At 43.6% G+C, this 18,975-nt stretch overlaps 2 protein-coding genes across 3 annotated transcripts in view; both read left to right on the top strand.

Annotated features, from left to right (window-relative positions):
• scube1 (signal peptide, CUB domain, EGF-like 1) overlaps positions 1–18,406 on the top strand; it is a gene marked incomplete at its 3' end in the record, with an annotated part of 208,444 nt that extends 190,038 nt beyond the window's left edge. For both annotated transcript variants that reach the window (XM_080754594.1, XM_080754593.1), the window contains 10 exons: positions 3,303–3,419; positions 5,737–5,895; positions 6,793–6,996; positions 7,976–8,137; positions 10,100–10,267; positions 11,209–11,370; positions 12,849–13,046; positions 13,485–13,637; positions 15,309–15,388; positions 18,254–18,406. In XM_080754594.1, coding sequence (XP_080610720.1) covers positions 3,303–3,419; positions 5,737–5,895; positions 6,793–6,996; positions 7,976–8,137; positions 10,100–10,267; positions 11,209–11,370; positions 12,849–13,046; positions 13,485–13,637; positions 15,309–15,388; positions 18,254–18,406 — 1,556 coding nt within the window. The remainder of the gene's footprint in view (positions 1–3,302; positions 3,420–5,736; positions 5,896–6,792; positions 6,997–7,975; positions 8,138–10,099; positions 10,268–11,208; positions 11,371–12,848; positions 13,047–13,484; positions 13,638–15,308; positions 15,389–18,253) is intronic.
• Positions 1–18,975, top strand: part of mpped1 (metallophosphoesterase domain containing 1) — a gene marked incomplete at both ends in the record, with an annotated part of 149,285 nt that overhangs the window by 5,662 nt on the left and 124,648 nt on the right. The window lies entirely within an intron of this gene.

The following is an 18,975-nucleotide window of genomic DNA, read 5'->3' as shown; positions in this document are numbered from 1 at the left end:
GTCACTTTAGAAATGTGCAGATACCCTCTATACACTTAAACTTTATGTTGATTTGTTTACTATTGAGTGAGAAAACAATGTTGCACATTAAGTTAATCATCTGGGGACCCCCCAAAACCCAACCCACAGGTTGAGAACCACTGTTTTATACCGCATGGACCCAAGACACTTCCTCCTCACACTCTTTCTCACCCTTCTATCTCCCCTCACTCTCTCTCACTATTTAAACGCACGCACGCACTCTCTCACTCACTATTTAACCCATTAAGACCAGAGGCCGATCCTACAAATTTTCAAGATTTTAAAATGCTTTCCCTGTAAAAATGCATTTCTTGAAGTTCTGTCGAAGAATGTTAGATATGTCTTTTTAATTTCTGAAATTTCTTTTCATACATTTTTTGAAATAATAATACAAAAAAACATGTTTTGTTCAGGAAAAAAATGATCCTATAATAAGAGTCAATGTTTTAAAGCAGAAATAAAATATAGTTCTTTCTTAACCATGGGGGGAAAACAATTAAAAATCCTTCTCCCATAAGGTCAGGTTTTTCTGCATTTACAATCCTATTGGGGACTTTTTGGTCTCTGCATGGATATTTAACCCATTCAGAACGGGTACATATTATTGTGTATCATTATTTTATGCTTTAACTATTGAAAAATAGCAGATATACAAGCTCACAGCTGCGAGCTTGTAGATCTGCTATTTTTGAAAATTCTTGAAAATTAGACTTTTGACCCGATTCTTTTGAATCCTTCTAAGGTTTTTTGAAAAACCTATGTTTCTATGTTAGCAATCTGGCCAGCCATCGTCAAAGAAAAGGTCCTTAACTGGAGCTCAGTTAGTCTGTTCTTGAGAGACTACTATGTCAGTGGTTCTCAAACCTTTTTATGTGAAGGACCCCCAAAATGATATTTATTCGGCCATGGACCCCCATTCAACATATTTAGTTCCAGGGACCACCCAGAAGCAAAATTTGAGTACAAACGTTCGCTTTGAAAATACATATATTCAAAGATTTGCACACATTTTCACGACTTTTTCAAAAATAGCAGATTTACAAGCTCGCAGCGCGGCACTCGGTGCCGCGCTGTGAGCTTGTATATCTGCTATTTTTCACTGGTTAAAGCATTCAATAATTCTAGGCCTGAATGGGTAAACAAAAGCACACACACACTTTTCCTACCAAGGATCGTGACGCCTCGACCGTGCTTGTTATTTCTGCGTTCCCCTCACCTCGTCCTCCCAGTGGGGACCGGGCCAGCGTGAACTTGGTCTTCTCTCCTTCCTCCTCCTCCCCCTCTCTCTCTCTCTCTCTCTCTCTCCATCCTAATCTCTCCCCCTCTCGCTCTCAGCACTCCCACGATATATATCCTTCAGCACTTTGTACATGTCGGACAGGTAATAAAGTGCCGGGCCAGAGGAATGTGTGTGTGCGTGCGTGCGTGTGTGCGTGCGTGTGTGTGTGTGTGTGTGTGTGTGTGTGTGCGCGCGTGCGTGCGTGCGTGCATGCGTGTGTGTGTGTGTGCGTGTGCGTGCGTTTAAACAGTGAGAAAGAGTATGAGGAGGAAGTGTCTTGGGTCCATGCTATAAAGGGCTAATTTATGCTTCTGCGCGAGCGCATCACTCACCCAACATTTTCAACTGAATATCTGTCAATTCTTTTGAAAAGCAACACCGTCGTACAGCGAAGTATAAATCAGGTTTAACAAGCCCAGTCAGAATACAAAAATATGATAATGACAATAATAATAGGCCTAATTGTGGCAGAAGGTCGCAGTTTAGTATGAGAAACGGCACATCATGTCTCTGTCCGTCCGGACGGACGCCTGATCGTATGTATGATGTCAGATGTCATAGACGTCATAGGACTTTCACATAACGAATAACTGAGTGAGCATTTTTTGGGGTATCACAGTATATCTCCATACTGTACTTGGAGCTCCATATATGGGTACCAGGGGTCTCCATATATGGGTACCTGGTCCGATATACATCACTGGCCAGATGACATGGCGCCCTTAGGCATCTTACTAGTATATATATTTTTTTTATATGCTATTAGGTACAGTATCTTATTGTAATTTAGAAATTATGTAGACAGACTTGGCATCCAATAGTGCAGGGGTCTTCAACGTTTTCAGTCCAAGGACCCCTTGGTTGAGAGAGAGATGAAGCAGGGACCCCCACAACCTTTTCATAGATTCCATATCGTTTCATTGTTTGACGGCACGACCGTCCGTGTATTTTGGATTCATGTCAATTTGCGTTTTCAGATATTTAACCACTTGAACTGTCAATACTTAATAAACTTGACCTTTCACTCTGTACTTAGTCTGCTCTTGTTCCCCTCTACATCAAACCTCTTTGCCGAAAAGGGCCGATCTACAAGCTCACAACGCCTCGCACGCTGCGAGGCGTTGTGAGCTTGTAGAGCTGCTATTTTTGGCTAAAGTTCTCCGAATTTGGACACTAGGGTTCAAGTGGTTAATATAAAAAAGGAGGGGAAAAAAAGTATATATCACACAAAGATTTGGAGGACCCCCTGTAGTAACTCTGAGGACCCCCTAGGGGTCCCGGACCCCCTGCTGAAGACCCCTGCTATTGTGTGTATAGTTTCAATATACAGATTATCGTAGTTATTCTACTGTTAGACTGATGATAGCTTCTTGGTTAACCTATGATCCTAGATTACTATTGCTATGCATTTGATGCATTACCAGTGTTGTCCTTGCTTACTGAAAAGTCGCTCTGGATGAAGAGCGTCTGCTAAATGCCGAAATTGTAAATTTGTGAATTGTGAATTGTGAATTGTGAATCGTTTCAGCAGGGACGTGCAGAGAATGTTAGAGAGGCAGGGGCTGACATTTCTAAAAGGGCCTTTTGGTGAAAACATCGAAAATAGCAGACCTCCGCTGCGACGCGTTGTGAGCTTGGAAGTCGGCTATTTTCGATGCTTAATTTCTACACATTTCTTGATTTCAACATAAGATGCTGCATTCAAGTTCAGGAGAGTTTACTTTGGACAAGGCAATTCTCTTGAATGCTGCCTTCAGGTATGGCATGGAAAGAGGGCATTTGCATTTCTTTCACCATAGTTAAAAACTGCATTCATGGTCTGGAGAGGGCACTTTTTTACCAATGGATAAAAGGGCAGGGGCTCAAGCCCCCCTTTGATGTCTATGTGTGCACGTGCCTGCGTTTCAGAGTCGCATTTCCCTTTATTCCTTGAACTGTGCACTGAACGTTGCTCAACAACTTTCAAACGTATTGTGTGTTTTTCTTGTGCATGTAAATAAAGACGCACTGGCCCCTCCCATAAAGCAGAAGGCCAGGTTCAAGATCAAAGACGCTAAGTGCCACCTGAGGCCCCGGAACAAGGAGAAACACAGGGACTCTGCCAAGCAGAGCCTGCAAGGTAAACCAGCGGTCACATGGCATGTGGTAAAAAGGGGAGGGGGGTGATTTTATTATGTCATTAAAGCGGTGTATTTCAATAGAGCAGTGAAGTGTGACATAATTTACACATCCTACCTGGTTCGCGGTTTTCTTCCCCCGGCCATTCTGAATTCCCATAGACTTTTTTTCATATCGCGTCATATAAGAACTGTGTTCCAATTACAAACAAATTATCTAAGCGGTTTGACTCATATGGATATGAAGAATCAACTGATGGTGAGAAAACGCTAATGTTACTGTCGCCGAATTAGTTACATTTTCGCTAGAAACAGGCTTTATCAAAAATGAGTGAATGACTATCATTATAAACCATACAGAGCCACCTCCCCGACAATATCGCAAAGACCGTTTGTTCATTTTTGGACCACAATGCTTATATGAGATGATTTCAAGATGACTCAATGTTATTCTCCATATGAGAAATGACTTCCGTGGAAGCGGGGGATGACTGAGTCACGTCATGACTTTGTTACTCTATTGAGCCTTTTGACTCAGAGGCTTTCAGTTTTCAGGAAGAAACCAAAAATACACAGGGAAGATATTATGTGCATATTAGGACCTATAACCACACCTGGGGGTCTATTAAGCTCTGTCCAGACGGGCGAATTAGCGAAAGCGACGTGAATAAGCGAACCAAAAAGGCGAAGAATTCGCGATTCGCCTTTTTCCATACACACCAAAAAGCGACGCGAATATGCGTTTAATATTCGCTTAATTCGCCGGAGAAACAAATAGTACACGCGCTCCCTATTTGCGAGACAGTGCGCTCTTCATATTATATCGCCTCTCTCTGAGTCTGCATGCAGTGCATTTGGCCAGAGAGAGAGAGGGGAAGGGGAGCAGAGCGTTCACCGTTCCTCCTCCGCCCGTGTCCCTGCACACTGGCAGGTCCCCGCAGCAGCTGGTGGAAAGTAACTAAAAGTACATTTACTTGAGTAGCCTGTACTTGTAGATGAGTCCAATTTCCAGTACTTTCCTTCTACTCCACTACACTTCGGATCCTTTTGTATTTAATACCCAGCGATTTATTTTAAAACATTAGTCTTTTTGCAGTTATAAATTAGCCTAAAACATACCATGCCTTTACCAGTAATACATTCGAGTAGTTTTTACAAGCAGCCACGCTGCCACACAGAGAGAGACACGGAAAAGGAGAAAAACACCGTTCCCCTCGGCCTCAATGCAACATGAAGGTCCCGCCACCATTCTCTCTCTCTCTCTCTTGAAATAGGTTAGAGTGAGCTTACTTTGATACAGAGAGAGAGGAATTCGCCTTTGAACGTTCGCTAAATTCGACACAAGGGCGAATAAAAAACAGACGCCTTTTCGCTTTTTCGAAATTCGCGTTTGGTGTGGATGCTTCCATTGACTTTATAAGGTTTTTTTTAAAAAGGCGAATTATACGCTAATTCGCTATTCGCCAATTCGCCCTCAGTATGTACGGACCTTTAGAGTAATGTAAAGTAAATTATACTTTTTATTATACTGTTCGTACAGTAAATGTTATTCATTTCATCCACAGTAGCTTACAAGTTTTCTTCACTTGTTTAAAGGGATATTCCACTTTCAAAAAAGCTTTTTGTCATTTGATCGTCTAATCAGGCTTTTGGGAACACCCAGGTCAGTTTTTGAATTTCTTCATTCAGTATTTAGATATTTGATATTCATTTCCCCCCATTTTCCCACTTCCAGGACCTTCCCATACAAAACCATTATAACTTCAAACTCCATTTTAACCATGATAGATTCAATGAAAAAAACTGTCCTTTTTTCTGGTGACTCCCGACACCCTTCGAATATGTGAGCAGGCCGTGTTTTTTCGATAACTTTTTTCATTTATTTTTTATAATCTTTTATTGTATTTAATAATTTTCATTTCCCCCCAAAATTAATTGAAACCAATGAAAAATGTTAAATAAAGGGGTAGTATTCCTAAAACTACTTTTACACTATTTCTGAGACCCATTTACTCCAGTTTCTTTTAAATTCATCTCCACGGTTTCTCATTTTGTAAGTTAATTCTTTCCATCTCTTTAATCTCTTCTGTTATTTTCCAATTGTTACTAAATGGTGGCTTTGCACCCAACCATTTGCGTGTGATTGGTTTTAAAGCAGCGATTCGTAATATTTCTATATCAATATCAATTTTCTAATCATTCTGCCCCCTGTCCTGTCCCGTTCCTCTCCTTCTCCTCCTGCCTCTGTTTCTTCCTCCTCCTCCTCCTCTTCCTCCGTCTCCCTGTCACCTCCTCTCTCTCTCTCTCTTCATCTGGAAGGTGGCCAGTTCCCTTGTACAGATGACTGCCAGGTGACCTTTGTCAATCTGAAGTGCGACTCGTCCAAGAAGCGCCGGCGAGGACGCAAGTCCCCGTCCAAAGAGGTGTCACACATCACTGCCGAGTTCGAGATGGAGATGAAGGAAGAGGAGGCCTCAGGTGCGTGTGTGCACGCGTGTGCGTGTGTATGTGCGTGCATGCGTTGAGAATGAACCCATTTAGACCTGAGGCCGATTTAAAAAACACCTTCTAAATCTGAAAAACATGCAATTTTTATTCCGAAAATGTATGTGTTTGAGACATGTTCCAAACGTTGTTGATAATTTGGCAGTTATACAAGCTCAACTTGTACATCTGGTGTTTTTGCACACATATCCGTCCATAAATAAGTAAAGTCCGGAATTCAAAAAGTACTTGAGTAAAAGTATCAAAGTGACATCATAATATACTTTAAAACACCAAAAGTAAAAATACAAAATGTTAGAAAATATCCGATCTGCAAGCTCACAACGCATCGTGATGCGACACGAATGCGAGTCTGTAGATCGACTATTTTCAAATAGCCTGGGTGTAAAATAGGGCTAAAGTGGTTAATGTTTGTTTTATAACATTATAATTTATACCTGCAAAGTAACTTTGGATCCGAGATGTGGAGTAGAAGTTAAAGTGTTGGAAATTGGAAATAAGTAACAAGTACAAGTACAAATACCCCAAAGTTGTACTTAAGTACATTACTTAAAGGGGTACTGTCACCTAAAGGGGTACTGTCACTTTAAAAAGTAATCTTAAAATACGAGTTAATATTTTTATGATGTCATTGTGGGAATGTGTAATTATAAGCCAATCAAATTAATTGACTGTACTTTAGACTACTTACTGTACTGGTCAGCTGTTGTTGGGGGGCGAGGGGCAGATTACACTGTGACATGAATTTCAGACTATTTCAGACAATTTTCAGAGAGACCACGTGACCTACTGTATCGTACTATTATAATTTCGGGGTGTGTCGGCGGGCCTTTAAGTCAATGTAATGAGTTACTTTCCACCACTGGTCAGACGTGTGCAACGTGGAGTGTGTGCGGGAGAGGACCAAGCAGAGGCTGCAGAGCGCCATGCGGACCCTCAGGAAGTCCATCAACAAGCAGCAGTTCTACATCCAGTTCTCCGGGACGGAGTACGAGGTGGCCCAGAAGCCGGCCCGCGTGCCCGAGGGCCAGGAGGCCTGCAGCACCGGGCACGTGCTGCGAGACGGGAAATGTGGTGAGTTCACGCTCGCACGCACGCGTCCATCATGATGAACGATAGAGCAGGGGTTTTCAGGCCAAGGACACCTTTGCTGAGAGAGTGATGAAGCAGGGACGCCCCAGATTCCATATAGTTTCATCGTTAGACAGCACGATCATCAGTGTATTTTGGATTCATGTTTTCAGATATTTAACCACTTGAACCGTCAATACTTAATAAACTTGACCTTTCACTCTGTACTTAGTGTGCTCTTTTTTCCCCTCTACACCAAACCTCTTCGCTGTGAGGCGTTGTGAGCTTGTAGATCGGCTATTTTCGGCTAAAGTTCTCCGAATATGGACGTTAGGGTTCAAGTGGTTAATATAAAAAAGGAGAAAAAAGGTTTCTATCACGCAAAGATTTGAAGGACCCCCTGTAGTAACTCTGAGGACCCCCTAGGGGTCCCGGACCCCCCTGTTGAAGACCCCTGGGATAGAGGGTTATTAACCGTTTATGGTTGTGTCTCTTTTGGTGCTGCTAAACAAAGGGCATCTCTCTCACTGTCTCTCTGTGGACGTTCATTTGCATACAAAATAGATGTACAGAAATGTGGTGGCTGGAGACTTGCCTCAGGACCCCTAACAGCTCTGCCCATGAGCTCATCAGCTGGATGAAACTGTAAAAGCAATTTCCCCTCCCCCCCAGAGACCAGAAATCCTCACCCCCACCCAGTGGTGTGTTCTAGACTTTTTTTAATATAATCTATGATCCGCGGCTATTCATGTGGCCAGGGCAGACGCCAGTGCAAAATGCCTATCAAATACGCTACTTTGAAAGGTTCACGAGGGCAGACGCTGTTCATATTTTTATTTCCGACAGCAGACGCTGTATACGTGCGTTACATGTAGAACACAGTACTGCCCCCACCCGAAAAGGTAGAAACATTGTAACTATGCTCTCTCTCTCTCTCTCTCTCTCTCTCTCTCTCTCTCTCTCTCTCTCTCTCCTTCCACAGTGAGTTGTGGTATGGGGACGTTCTACAGCGGGGAGCACGAGCAGTGCGTCCAGTGTCCCCCGGGAACCTACCAGGACACGGTGGGACAGCTGTCCTGTGAACCCTGTCCCAGCACGGAGGGACAGGGCATCGCCGGAGCCAAGAATGTGTCTCAGTGTGGAGGTAGGCCTATAAAGCAGTGGTTTTCAACCTTTTTCACATGAAGGCCCATTATTTATTCAGCATTTGAGCCACGGACCACCATTTGATGAGATTTTGCGTCTCAGACCCAAAACTTTGAATATTTTGTTGTCATTGGATAAAATTGAACCAATTGGTTTTTCGTAAAATGGAACCAATTGGTTTCATTTTACGCTCTCAAGAGTTAAAGATCTAACTAGAAAAGATGCAATTGGAAATTACAAGTGTGGTTGCTGACGGTTGCTGACGTGACTATATTCTGTAGTAAGCTAACTGTCATGTGAAGCTCGACCAATTAATTCCCTATTGATTCCCACTCCCATTGATTCCCTACTGATTCCCACTCCCATTGATTCCCTACTGATTCCCACTCCCATTGATTCCCTACTGATTCCCACTCCCATTGATTCCCTACTGATTCCCACTCCCATTGATTCCCTACTGATTCCCACTCCCATTGATTCCCTATTGATTCCCTATCCCGGACAGATGTCTCTCTGTCTGTCAATTTCCAATGGCAGCGGAAAAGTTACCCTGGTAAATAAAGTTTCCCCAGGAATATAATATGTTGCCCTGTTGGGCACCCACACTAATAAGGGTCCATTTGGTTACCAACTCTCCATCATTTAGCTGGGGACCACCTGGAACCCCCTCAAGGACCAATGGTGGTCCCCGGACCACTGTTTGACAGACACCCACTGGTATGAAGCAGTGTGTGCAGTCACTGGCACTGTGATGGGAACACGTTGGATTGCCGCCACCTTGTGGCCCTAAGAAGACATGATGAAGCGCAGGTCTTTCTTTCCAGCTACGTCCACAAGGGAGCACTAGAGACCAGTGATATTTTCCTTGGTTCATGGATATGTTAGTGGAGAGCAGAGATATGATAATGGGAGACATTTCCTATGGTATATCTGGCATAAAGGGGAGGAATAATTACGTTTGACTTCGTACGGCTTCATGAATCAAATCTGTTCAGACAGCCAAGCAGACTATCATAGAGTGCTCTACAGAGAACAATAGGACACGGCCACCTCCTTCCTGACGCGTTTCTCTAAAACATTTAAAAGGTAGATAATACCTGCTGACAGGGCAGTGGTCAACATGCTTGTCACCAAAGGGACCCTGCTGGGCTGCTATCAGAATTCCTACTGTCTTCCTCCTATGCCTCGCAGCACCTGTCCTCCTCCCCAGGGGTGTCACACCACATTCTGGGCCCTGGGTACAAGGATTCACTGTGGGCCCCCATGAATGTTCTTCATAGGTTGGAGGGTGTTTAACCCATTTAGACTGGGAACGCATTATTACGCATTATTTCGTGCTTCTATTGAAAAATAGCAGATATACAAGCTCGCTGCGAGCTTGTAGATCTGCTATTGTGTGCTACTGTGTGTATTGTAGTCTTTGAATATTTCTAATCCTTCTAAGGTTTTTTTTAAAATCTATGTTTCTATGTGCTCAAACTTTTTTCATGTGAAGGACCCCCAAAATGTATTTGGCCGCGGACCCCCATCTCAAAACATGTTGTTCCAGGGACCCCACCAGAAGTAACATTTTGAGTTACAAATGTTCGCTTAAATACATAATTCAAAGATTTGCACACATTTTCATGACTTTTCAAAAATAGCAGATCTACAAGCTCGCAGCGCGGCACTCTGAGCTTGTATATCTGCTATTTTTCAATAACTAAAGTATAAATAATTAAGGCCCTCCACCTTGGTCCCTAGTAACTCAGTCCCACTGTGCTTGGGACAAAACCTCCTAACTCCACTTGAGCTCATTTTCACGAAAATGAACATTTTGGAGTTAGGAGGTTTCGGCCCGACAGCAGAGATTTCAAATACATATATGTTTTGGGTTAGTTTTTTTTTTTCTTTTTCTCTTTTTGTCACAAACAAAGAAAAGAAAAATGCTAATAGAGATGTCCTCCCATCCCACCCTCAGGTCAGTGTCCAGCAGGTCATTACTCTTCCGATGGGTTTCGTCCATGTCAGCCCTGTCCACTGGGCTTCTTCCAGCCGGAACCTGGACGTGTCCTGTGTTTCCCCTGTGGCGGAGGACTCATGACCAAGTTTGAAGCCTCGATCTCCTTCAGGGACTGTGAGGCAAAAGGTAATAATGCTGTGTGTGTGTGTGTGTGTGTGTGTGTGTGTGTGTGTGTGTGTGTGTGTGCGTGTGCGTGTGCGTGTGCGTGTGTGTGTGTGTGTGTGCGTGCGTGTGTGTGTGTAGGGCTGTCACAATTATTACATAATCGTCTAATCGCAATTATTTGACATAGTCGCGGTTATTTTTCATAATCGTCATAGTCGTTTCCATGTTGAAAAATTTTCATATATTTTATATGTTCATATATAAGTCAAAAATAGTGGAAATAGCAGATCTACAGGCTCACAACGCGCCGCATCGCGACGCGTTGTGAGCTTGTAGATCGGCTATTTCCACTATCAATGTTATTTTTGAAGTATAGTCAAATATAGTCAAATATGTCAGTCAGTAATTTCTTTGTATATTCAGGTTATGTGTCATACAGTATCTACCTATATAAGAAAAAGAAGGTGCGCATCAGCAATGGTTTTCTCAGTGGAGTGCTAGACCTAAAGTCAATTTTACATAAAAAATAGGAATTAAATTCCAAAAAGGTAGCACATCCCCAATTGTGTGTGTGTGTGTGTGTGTGTGTGTGTGTGTGTGTGTGTGTGTGTGTGTGTGTGTGTGTGTGTGTGTGTGTGTGTGTGTGTGTGTGTGTGTGTGTGTGTGTGTGTGTGTGTGCGTGCGTGCGTGCGTGCGTGCGTGCGTGCGTGCGTGCGTGCGTGCGTGCGTGCGTGCGTGCGTGCGTGCGTGCGTGCGTGCGTGCGTGCGTGCGTGCGTGCGTGCGTGCGTGCGTGCGTGCGTGCGTGCGTGCGTGCGTGCGTGCGTGCGTGCGTGCGCGTGTGTATGTGAAAAATAGATTGTTCATCTCAGTGGTGACTATCCTGGTTGAATAAAGCTTCAATAAGAAAATACATAAATGAATTGAGAAATAACGTGTTGCGTCTTTGCCGGTTTGTCCTCAGTCCACTGTGCTCCCGGTCACCACTATAACTCCAGTACCCACCGCTGCATCCGCTGCCCGGCCGGGACCTACCAGTCAGAGTTTGGTCAGAACTACTGCATCACCTGTCCAGGCAACACCACCACTGACTTCGACGGTGCCACCAACGTCTCCCACTGCAAAAGTATGACGCCGCAATATTTCACCTGAAGCACACAGTAATTGTGTGATCACCTGCAGTGAGCGTTGCTGTTTCTCTCTCTCTAACATCAATCATTTGCAGTGGTGGAAAACGTACTCAAATGTCTTAAAAACTATCAATACTGCAATTTAGAAATACTCCATTAGGGTGCCCTCAGACCAAAATACCTATGAGAGTGGAATCCGCGTTCCGCCAATGCATTTCAATGAGAAGGGAGCGTTTTTTGCAGAAATCCTCTGCTGGCATGAAACCGCTTCACTCTCATTGAAATGCATTGGCGGAACGCGGATTCCACTCTCATAGGTATTTTGGTGTGAGGGCACCCTTACAAGTAAAAGTCCGGAATTCAAAATGTAGTTGAGTAAAAGTACAAATGTATTGGTTTCAAAATGTACTTCAAGTACAAAACGTAAAAGTGTTATGCAGAATATGTCATTTCAAGTTTTCAAAATAAAGTGGTGCAAATATTTAGAAAATAGCCAATCTACAAGCTCACAATGTGTCGCTTTGCGATGCATTGTGAGCTTGTAGATCGGCTATTTTCGAATGGCCAAAGTGTATATATAGGTCTGAAGTTGTTAATGTAAGTTGTGTAATAATAATCCAAATCTACAAAGTACCTACTAGTAACTAAACCTTTCAAATAATTGTAGTGGAGTAAAAGGGTAATATTTGGATCCGAGATGTAGAGGAGTAAATGTTTTGGAAATCGGAAATACTCAAGTAAAGTACAAATTACTCAAAATTATACTTAAGTGTAGTACTTAAGTAAATGTACTTAGTTACTTTACACCACTGATCATTTGTTCTTAAACTAATTGGCTGATGATGGAGTGTCTACATGTAATATACGGCATGTTGTACCATTAGTGAACCTCTGTTTGGTATTGTTTTGAAAATCTTTCCATTTTTGGGCATGTTGCTTAATTGTCTCCACCAGCCGAAGGCTGAGGGAGAGTATGTTTTCCCCTCCGTCCGTCCGTCCGTCCGTCCGTCCTCGCAGTTTGTGAGCAGCTAATCTCAGTCACCGTTGGCCCGATCGCTGCCAAACTGAGCACACACACTCCCTGGATGCCAATCTAGAACCTCTGCCCCACATTTTTCAAATCAGCCTCATGGTGGCGCTATAACAGGCCGATTTGTGTGGCCTGGTTGTTACCAGCTAATCTCCGGCGCCGTTGGCCCGATCGCTGCCAAACTGAGCACACACACTCCCTGGATGCTAATTCAGAACCTCTGCCCCACATTTTTTAAATCAGCCTCATGGTGGCGCTATAACAGGCCGATTTGTGTGGCCTGGTGGAGACCTGTGCTCGGAAGAGCACTGCTTCTAGTTTACAGTGTACACCTCATCTGCCAGAGTTGTACGGATAGCCGATCTACAAGCTCACAACGTGCTGCGCATTGTGTGCAGATCACTGCACCTCGGTATTCACCGCTCATCTCTCCCTCTGTCTTAGACCAGCTGTGTGGAGGCGAGCTGGGCGATTACACAGGCTACATTGAGTCACCTAACTACCCTGGAGACTACCCGTCCAACGTGGACTGCATCTGGACCATCAACCCTCCACACAAGAGACGCATCCTCATCGTAGTGCCAGAGATCTTCCTCCCCATCGAGGATGAGTGTGGAGACGTGCTGGTCATGAGGAAGAGCGGTAATGAATTGAAACGACCATGAAACGATATTTAAATCAATTTGCGGACTAAGGATGGACCAATGGGTCTTTCCTTTAGGGCTGATATTGCTGTTATTGAAGATAAAGTTAAAGTGACCTTAATTTGTTAGCATCACTGTCGGGCAGAAACCTCGTATCTCCAAGTTTCACATTTTTTATGTTTTTCGCAAAGTAAAGCACTGCTAAATCATACAAGGCCATCGCACAAAAGTAGTGAAAACAGCTGATCTACAAGCACACAACGCCTCGCGGTGCGAGGCGTTGTGTGCTTTCAGATCGACTGTTTTCACTAGTTTAAATCATTTTAAAAATGATAAATACAAAACAAACGGTTTTGGACATACAAGGTTTCCACCCGACAACAACGATAATATCAAGACCTCTGCTCTGTTCCTCTTCCTCTTCCCCTCCCTCTAGCTCTGCCCACCTCCATCACAACCTACGAGACGTGCCAGACATACGAGCGGCCAATCGCCTTCACCTCTCGCTCTCGGAAGCTCTGGATCCAGTTCAAGTCCAATGAGGGAAACAGCGGGAAAGGATTTCAAGTTCCCTACGTCACCTACGATGGTCAGTGTCAGCTTTAAGGTCTTTGCACACAGGCGCGTTTATCCACACGGATAAAACGGACAGTTTAATTTTTTTTAAAGAAAACAATGATTCTCTACGACCTCATGCACACCGGATCCGAATTAGCCGTGCGACGATGTTTTTTTCTCGATCAAACCCAGTTCGATTTGTGCGTCTTGTCGCATGCGGTAAAAAAAACATAAATTATTTTATGACTCCTTTTGGGATCCGCAGCACCGATTCCGCACAGCATTGCACACCAAATCCAATGCGTTTTATTCATGCAGCAAACGAAAAAAAAACACAACTGTCCTGTGTGCAAAGGGCTTTAGAGTTGTTCACAGCTTGGCAGAGTACAGTAGCATCTCTATGATCTTGACACGTGGTTATTGTCTCCACCAGCCGAAGGCTGAGGGAGAGTATGTTTTCCCCTCCGTCCGTCCGTCCGTCCGTCCGTGCGTCCGTGCGTGCGTCCGTGCGTCCGTCCGTGCGTCCTCGCAGTTTGTGAACAGCTAACCTCAGTCACCGTTGGCCCGATCGCTGCCAAACTGAGCACACACACTCCCTGGATGCCAATCTAGAACCTCTGCCCCACATTTTTCAAATCAGCCTCATGGTGGCGCTATAACAGGCCGATTTGTGTGGCCTGGTTGTTACCAGCTAATCTCCGGCGCCGTTGGCCCGATCGCTGCCAAACTGAGCACACACACTCCCTGGATGCTAATTCAGAACCTCTGCCCCACATTTTTTAAATCAGCCTCATGGTGGCGCTATAACAGGCCGATTTGTGTGGCCTGGTGGAGACCTGTGCTCGGAAGAGCACTGCTTCTAGTTTAGGCATTGTTTCCTGGTGAATTGAGTAGCTGTGACAAATAACAGTCTTAAGACCATTTTCTTTTCTTTTTTTAATATAGATATGTTTTGATTTACCAGACAATTGTCTGTTTTAATGTTATCTGCTCCCTTTGTCTGCTGAATATTGCTTGTACGGACTTATACTGTTGTTCCTCAAACTGTTGGAGATATACTGTTTTTCCACTTTCCATAAGTATTATGTCTTATAATTCCTAATATATATGAATGAGTTAAATAAAACAATCTAATTCAACAAAATGAGGGGGGAGTGCATTAAGAATTGTGGTTTACAGTCTGGTAAATCCAAAAAATATCTATATTCAAAATGGTAAAATATGGACTGTTTTTCGTCTCAAGTACTCAATTGAAGACATGAAATATGGTAATGGATATTAAGCTGTCGGACTGGCAGTGACCTACTCTATTTGATTGGTCAGGGGCAATCGCATGGTTATACTGTAGTTTGCAACTGGTTCAGGTTAGGCACTGTTATTATGCTTAGGTTTAGACATGAATTTAGACTAGGTTACTAGGAGTCAGACTCCACACAGAGATCAGCGTCTTAATAGCATTTCATTTCTCAACGCTGTCCGGCAAGTAAATATCCACTGCCTCTATGAAATGTTTTCTGTATCATTACATTTTTGTTCTACCAGATTATTGTTCCATGAGGGGCATCCACAGTACTAGCATTTTCATATACAGTATGAAACGCAAACAACAAACCAAAGCAATATACTTTTGTAGCTCACACAATATACCCTGCTCTTCTGCTGTCCTGTGATTAATTTGACTTGAAATCATTGCATGTTACAGAGGACTACCAGCAGCTGATAGAGGATATCGTACGAGACGGCAGACTATACGCGTCAGAGAACCATCAGGAGATACTGAAGGTACAGTATGAGTGTCCTCTCAAAAGGCACAGAACGGAACACCCTGTCCTTTTGCGTCCTTTCATTTTGCCACGTCTCTCAAGAGTGACAAAGGAACTCATCTTCTTTACTTTCTCTGACTGATATTCTAGCACAGTTACAGTTAACTGTCCCATGTTTTACTTCATGCTCGGTTGTACTGCTGTTTCCTCCACCATGGCGAGGAACTGTTCCCGAAGATTTTTCCATTATTTCCCTCCCTGTTCAGCTCTAACTTGGGACAAGAAATTGCAGGATAGCTACTAGGATATAGTATGAACCCTATATACCAGCGGTTCCCAAATCTTTTAGCTTGAGACCCAAAAGAGACATTTTATGTCTCCCCTAGGGCCCAAGCCAGTGAAAATAGCAGACCTACAAGCTCACAAAGCGTTGTGATGCGATGCGTTGTGAGCTATTTTCACTCCTTAACAGTTCTGCTGCCATTGACAATCCTCACCGTCATTGAAAGGGTTAAAATCATGGCGCCATTGACGGTGAGGACTGTCAATCTTACTGTATTTACTGTAAAAGTATAATTGCGACCGAAGGTCGTTGCGACCGAAGGTCGCATATACTCTGAAAAACCGTGTCGCTTGAGTGTCCTTCCTTCCGTAACCTCTGTGATGTCAGTGTGATGTCAGCGAGTTGTGACATCACTTCCTGTACGGGGCGGCTACAGTGTACACGAAATGTGGATAACACTATATATGGAGATAGTCCAGTCCATCATGTCATATGGGACTACCGTCATAGACAGTAGCCAAAAGAGAAGGATACACAAGACTAAGAAAGACAAAAAAAGGAGGAGGAGGATAAAGATACCAAAAGGAGAGAGAAGAAAGGGTGGATGAGGTACAATGTGTCTCAGAAAAGAAAAGGAGGTGGCAACGGGGGCGGCTAGATAAAGTTATTAGGCCTGGATCCGACTTTAAGTCGACACACAGGATTGCAGAAGTGTAGCGCTTATTCGCTCTTGTATCAAACTGGTACTCGAAACGTTCTTAGAATTTATATATATATTTTCTAAAGTAAATATGGGGGCGGCTGTGAAAAAAAGAGAAGCATAAAAAATAAAAAAAGGAGGAGGAGGATAAAGATACCAAAAGGAGAGAGAAGAAAGGGTGGATGAGGTACAATGTGCGGTATCCTCCTTGTCAAGCTCGACGTTGGTCATTTGGACCTATACATGGAGAAATGGAGCGAACCTGTTTGGCCTAAACATGGAGATGTGGTACAGAATGACTCATATATGGGTATAAAAAGTATGTCATGTGACATCACTTCCTGTACAGACAGTCAGACAGACAGCCATTGACTCCGGGCCTAACAATGGCTACCGTCTATGACGGTAGTCCCATATGACATGATGGACTGGACTATCTCCATATATAGTGTTCTCCACATCTCCATGTTTAGGCCCTATCGCCAACCCCACCTAGGGTGTGAGCGAGTGGAGTTTGCATGTTCTCCCCATGTCTCCTAGGGTTGATACCCTCACAAAAATATGAACAAACTCCCCCCAGAATGATAACAACTAGAATCATCAGAGAAACGCTGTGGTTGGCCAGATAGTCAAGAATTGGCGCGACCTCGCCCTTTAGGGCGAGGTCGCATGTCACCCTGAGGTCGCATTCCACCCTCAGGTGTCTTACTAGTTACTTACAGTACGTCGCTCCGGTCCCGCCCGCATCGGTAATGTCCGCAATTTGTTTAAAACGCACGTTGGGCGTGCACGCGAAGTGAAGCTCCGCCATAGTAAATCCATTGAGAGGCCCATAAAGAGACTTCATTTAATCAAAAAGAGACATTTTGAGCCAAAGGGTGGGCTGATTACTGTACAAAATTCACTCGGCTGGGCGCAGCCATGTTTCTCTTCTGGACCCACACTGTCATGTGACTAGATGACGTAATCGTTGCCGTCAAGTGATAATCCCAAAAAACTAAAACAACCCCCTTCCGGCCCTTCAAAATAATAGCGGAGGCCTACGGAGAAAGCGGCGTGGCACCAAGGCACCAAGCATCCCTCCAGATTAAAAGGCAGTAGATGTGTTAAACATTGCTTTCTAATTTATGACATATCTTCGATTTTCTTTTAATTATTTCTTAATGGAATTCTTTTGAAAAACTATTTGAATTTGTTTTTAATTGACAAATTTGGCTTTTTTTATTTAATAGTTTGATTAATTGTCATGAAAATAATTGAGATTTAAACAATTTATTTGTGTGGCCTTGTAAACCAAAGCTGCACAGGGGCAAATTTGACAAAGAATGTAACTACACAAAGAAATGACCGATACCAATAATCTAAAATAAATCATGTATTATGGCCAAAATATGGCATATTTAATATTTTATATAGAAAAACAAGCAGTGTGAGCTTGTAGATCTGCCGTTTCCACTAGTTCTGAAATTTCTTCAAAAACGCATGAACCTTTCTCAACATGGAAACGATTTTGACGATCAGGCAAAAATAATTGCTCACTACAAGCTCACTTGTAGCTCACTACGCTCACTACACCTCGCGCTGCGAAGCATTGTGAGCTTGTAGATCGGCTATTTTCGGCAAAGAGCTTTGGTGTAGAAGGGAAAGAAATCAGACTAAGTACAGAGTTAAAGGTCAAGTTTATTAAGTATTGACGGTTCAAGTGGTTAAATATCTGAAAACACATGTTGACATGAATCCAAAATACTCTGATGATTGTGCTGTCAAACGATGAAACTATATGGAATCTATGAAAAGGTTTGGCGGTAGCTGGTTCAACTCTCTCTCAACCAAGGGGTCCTTGGCCTGAAAACGTCGAAGACCCCTGGCCTAATCAATATGTGTTCCCTCTCTGTGTGCAGGACAAGAAGCTGATCAAAGCCCTCTTTGACGTGCTGGCCCACCCCCAGAACTACTTCAGGTACTCGCCGCAGGAGTCCAAAGAGATGTTCCCGCGCTCCTTCATCAAGCTGCTACGCTCCAAAGTCACCCGCTTCCTACGGCCGTACAAATAAAGCGGCCGTACAAATACGCGCCGCTAATCTCTTGAACCCGCTCCTAATGCTTTAGTGAATTAATACGTAGTTGACCGCTTTGTGCATCGGTCCTGCTCTTCTTTCCCCTATATGTGCTAAAAACATCTTCACCAACAAATGGCACCGTCCGTCCCACAAGCTCGTAGACGGAGCAATTTTTCGGTGAAGATATTTAGTGAAGAGGGGGGGGGGGGGGAGGGGACTTTGTGTAGACCCCTGAGGGACTCCGGTCAACTAAGTATGGTTTAAGTGGTTAATATCCCTGTCTACAGCTCATTATTTGACCCCTTATACATCATCCTATAACCCCCCCCCCAAGCCATTTTCAGCCCCGAAATGATTGTCCAGCTTGCAGGAAAAAAAAAACCCAAACCGTCTACCCTTCCTCCGCTTTATTTTCGTTATGCTTTGTTTGTGTTGGGTGTTGTTTTTACTTCCATGTTTTTTTGTTTTGTTTTTTGTAATATTTATATGTTAGACTTGCGGACGCCCATATCATGGATGTTTTATGTATTGCGTACTCACAGACAGCGCGAGGCGGTGTGTGC

This window comes from Nannobrachium achirus, assembly GCF_963921795.1.
Source record: "Nannobrachium achirus genome assembly, chromosome: 23".
Lineage (NCBI taxonomy): Eukaryota > Metazoa > Chordata > Actinopteri > Myctophiformes > Myctophidae > Nannobrachium > Nannobrachium achirus.
The sequence above is the reverse complement of the archived record's forward strand: the minus strand, read 5'-3'. Positions and strand labels throughout refer to the sequence as shown.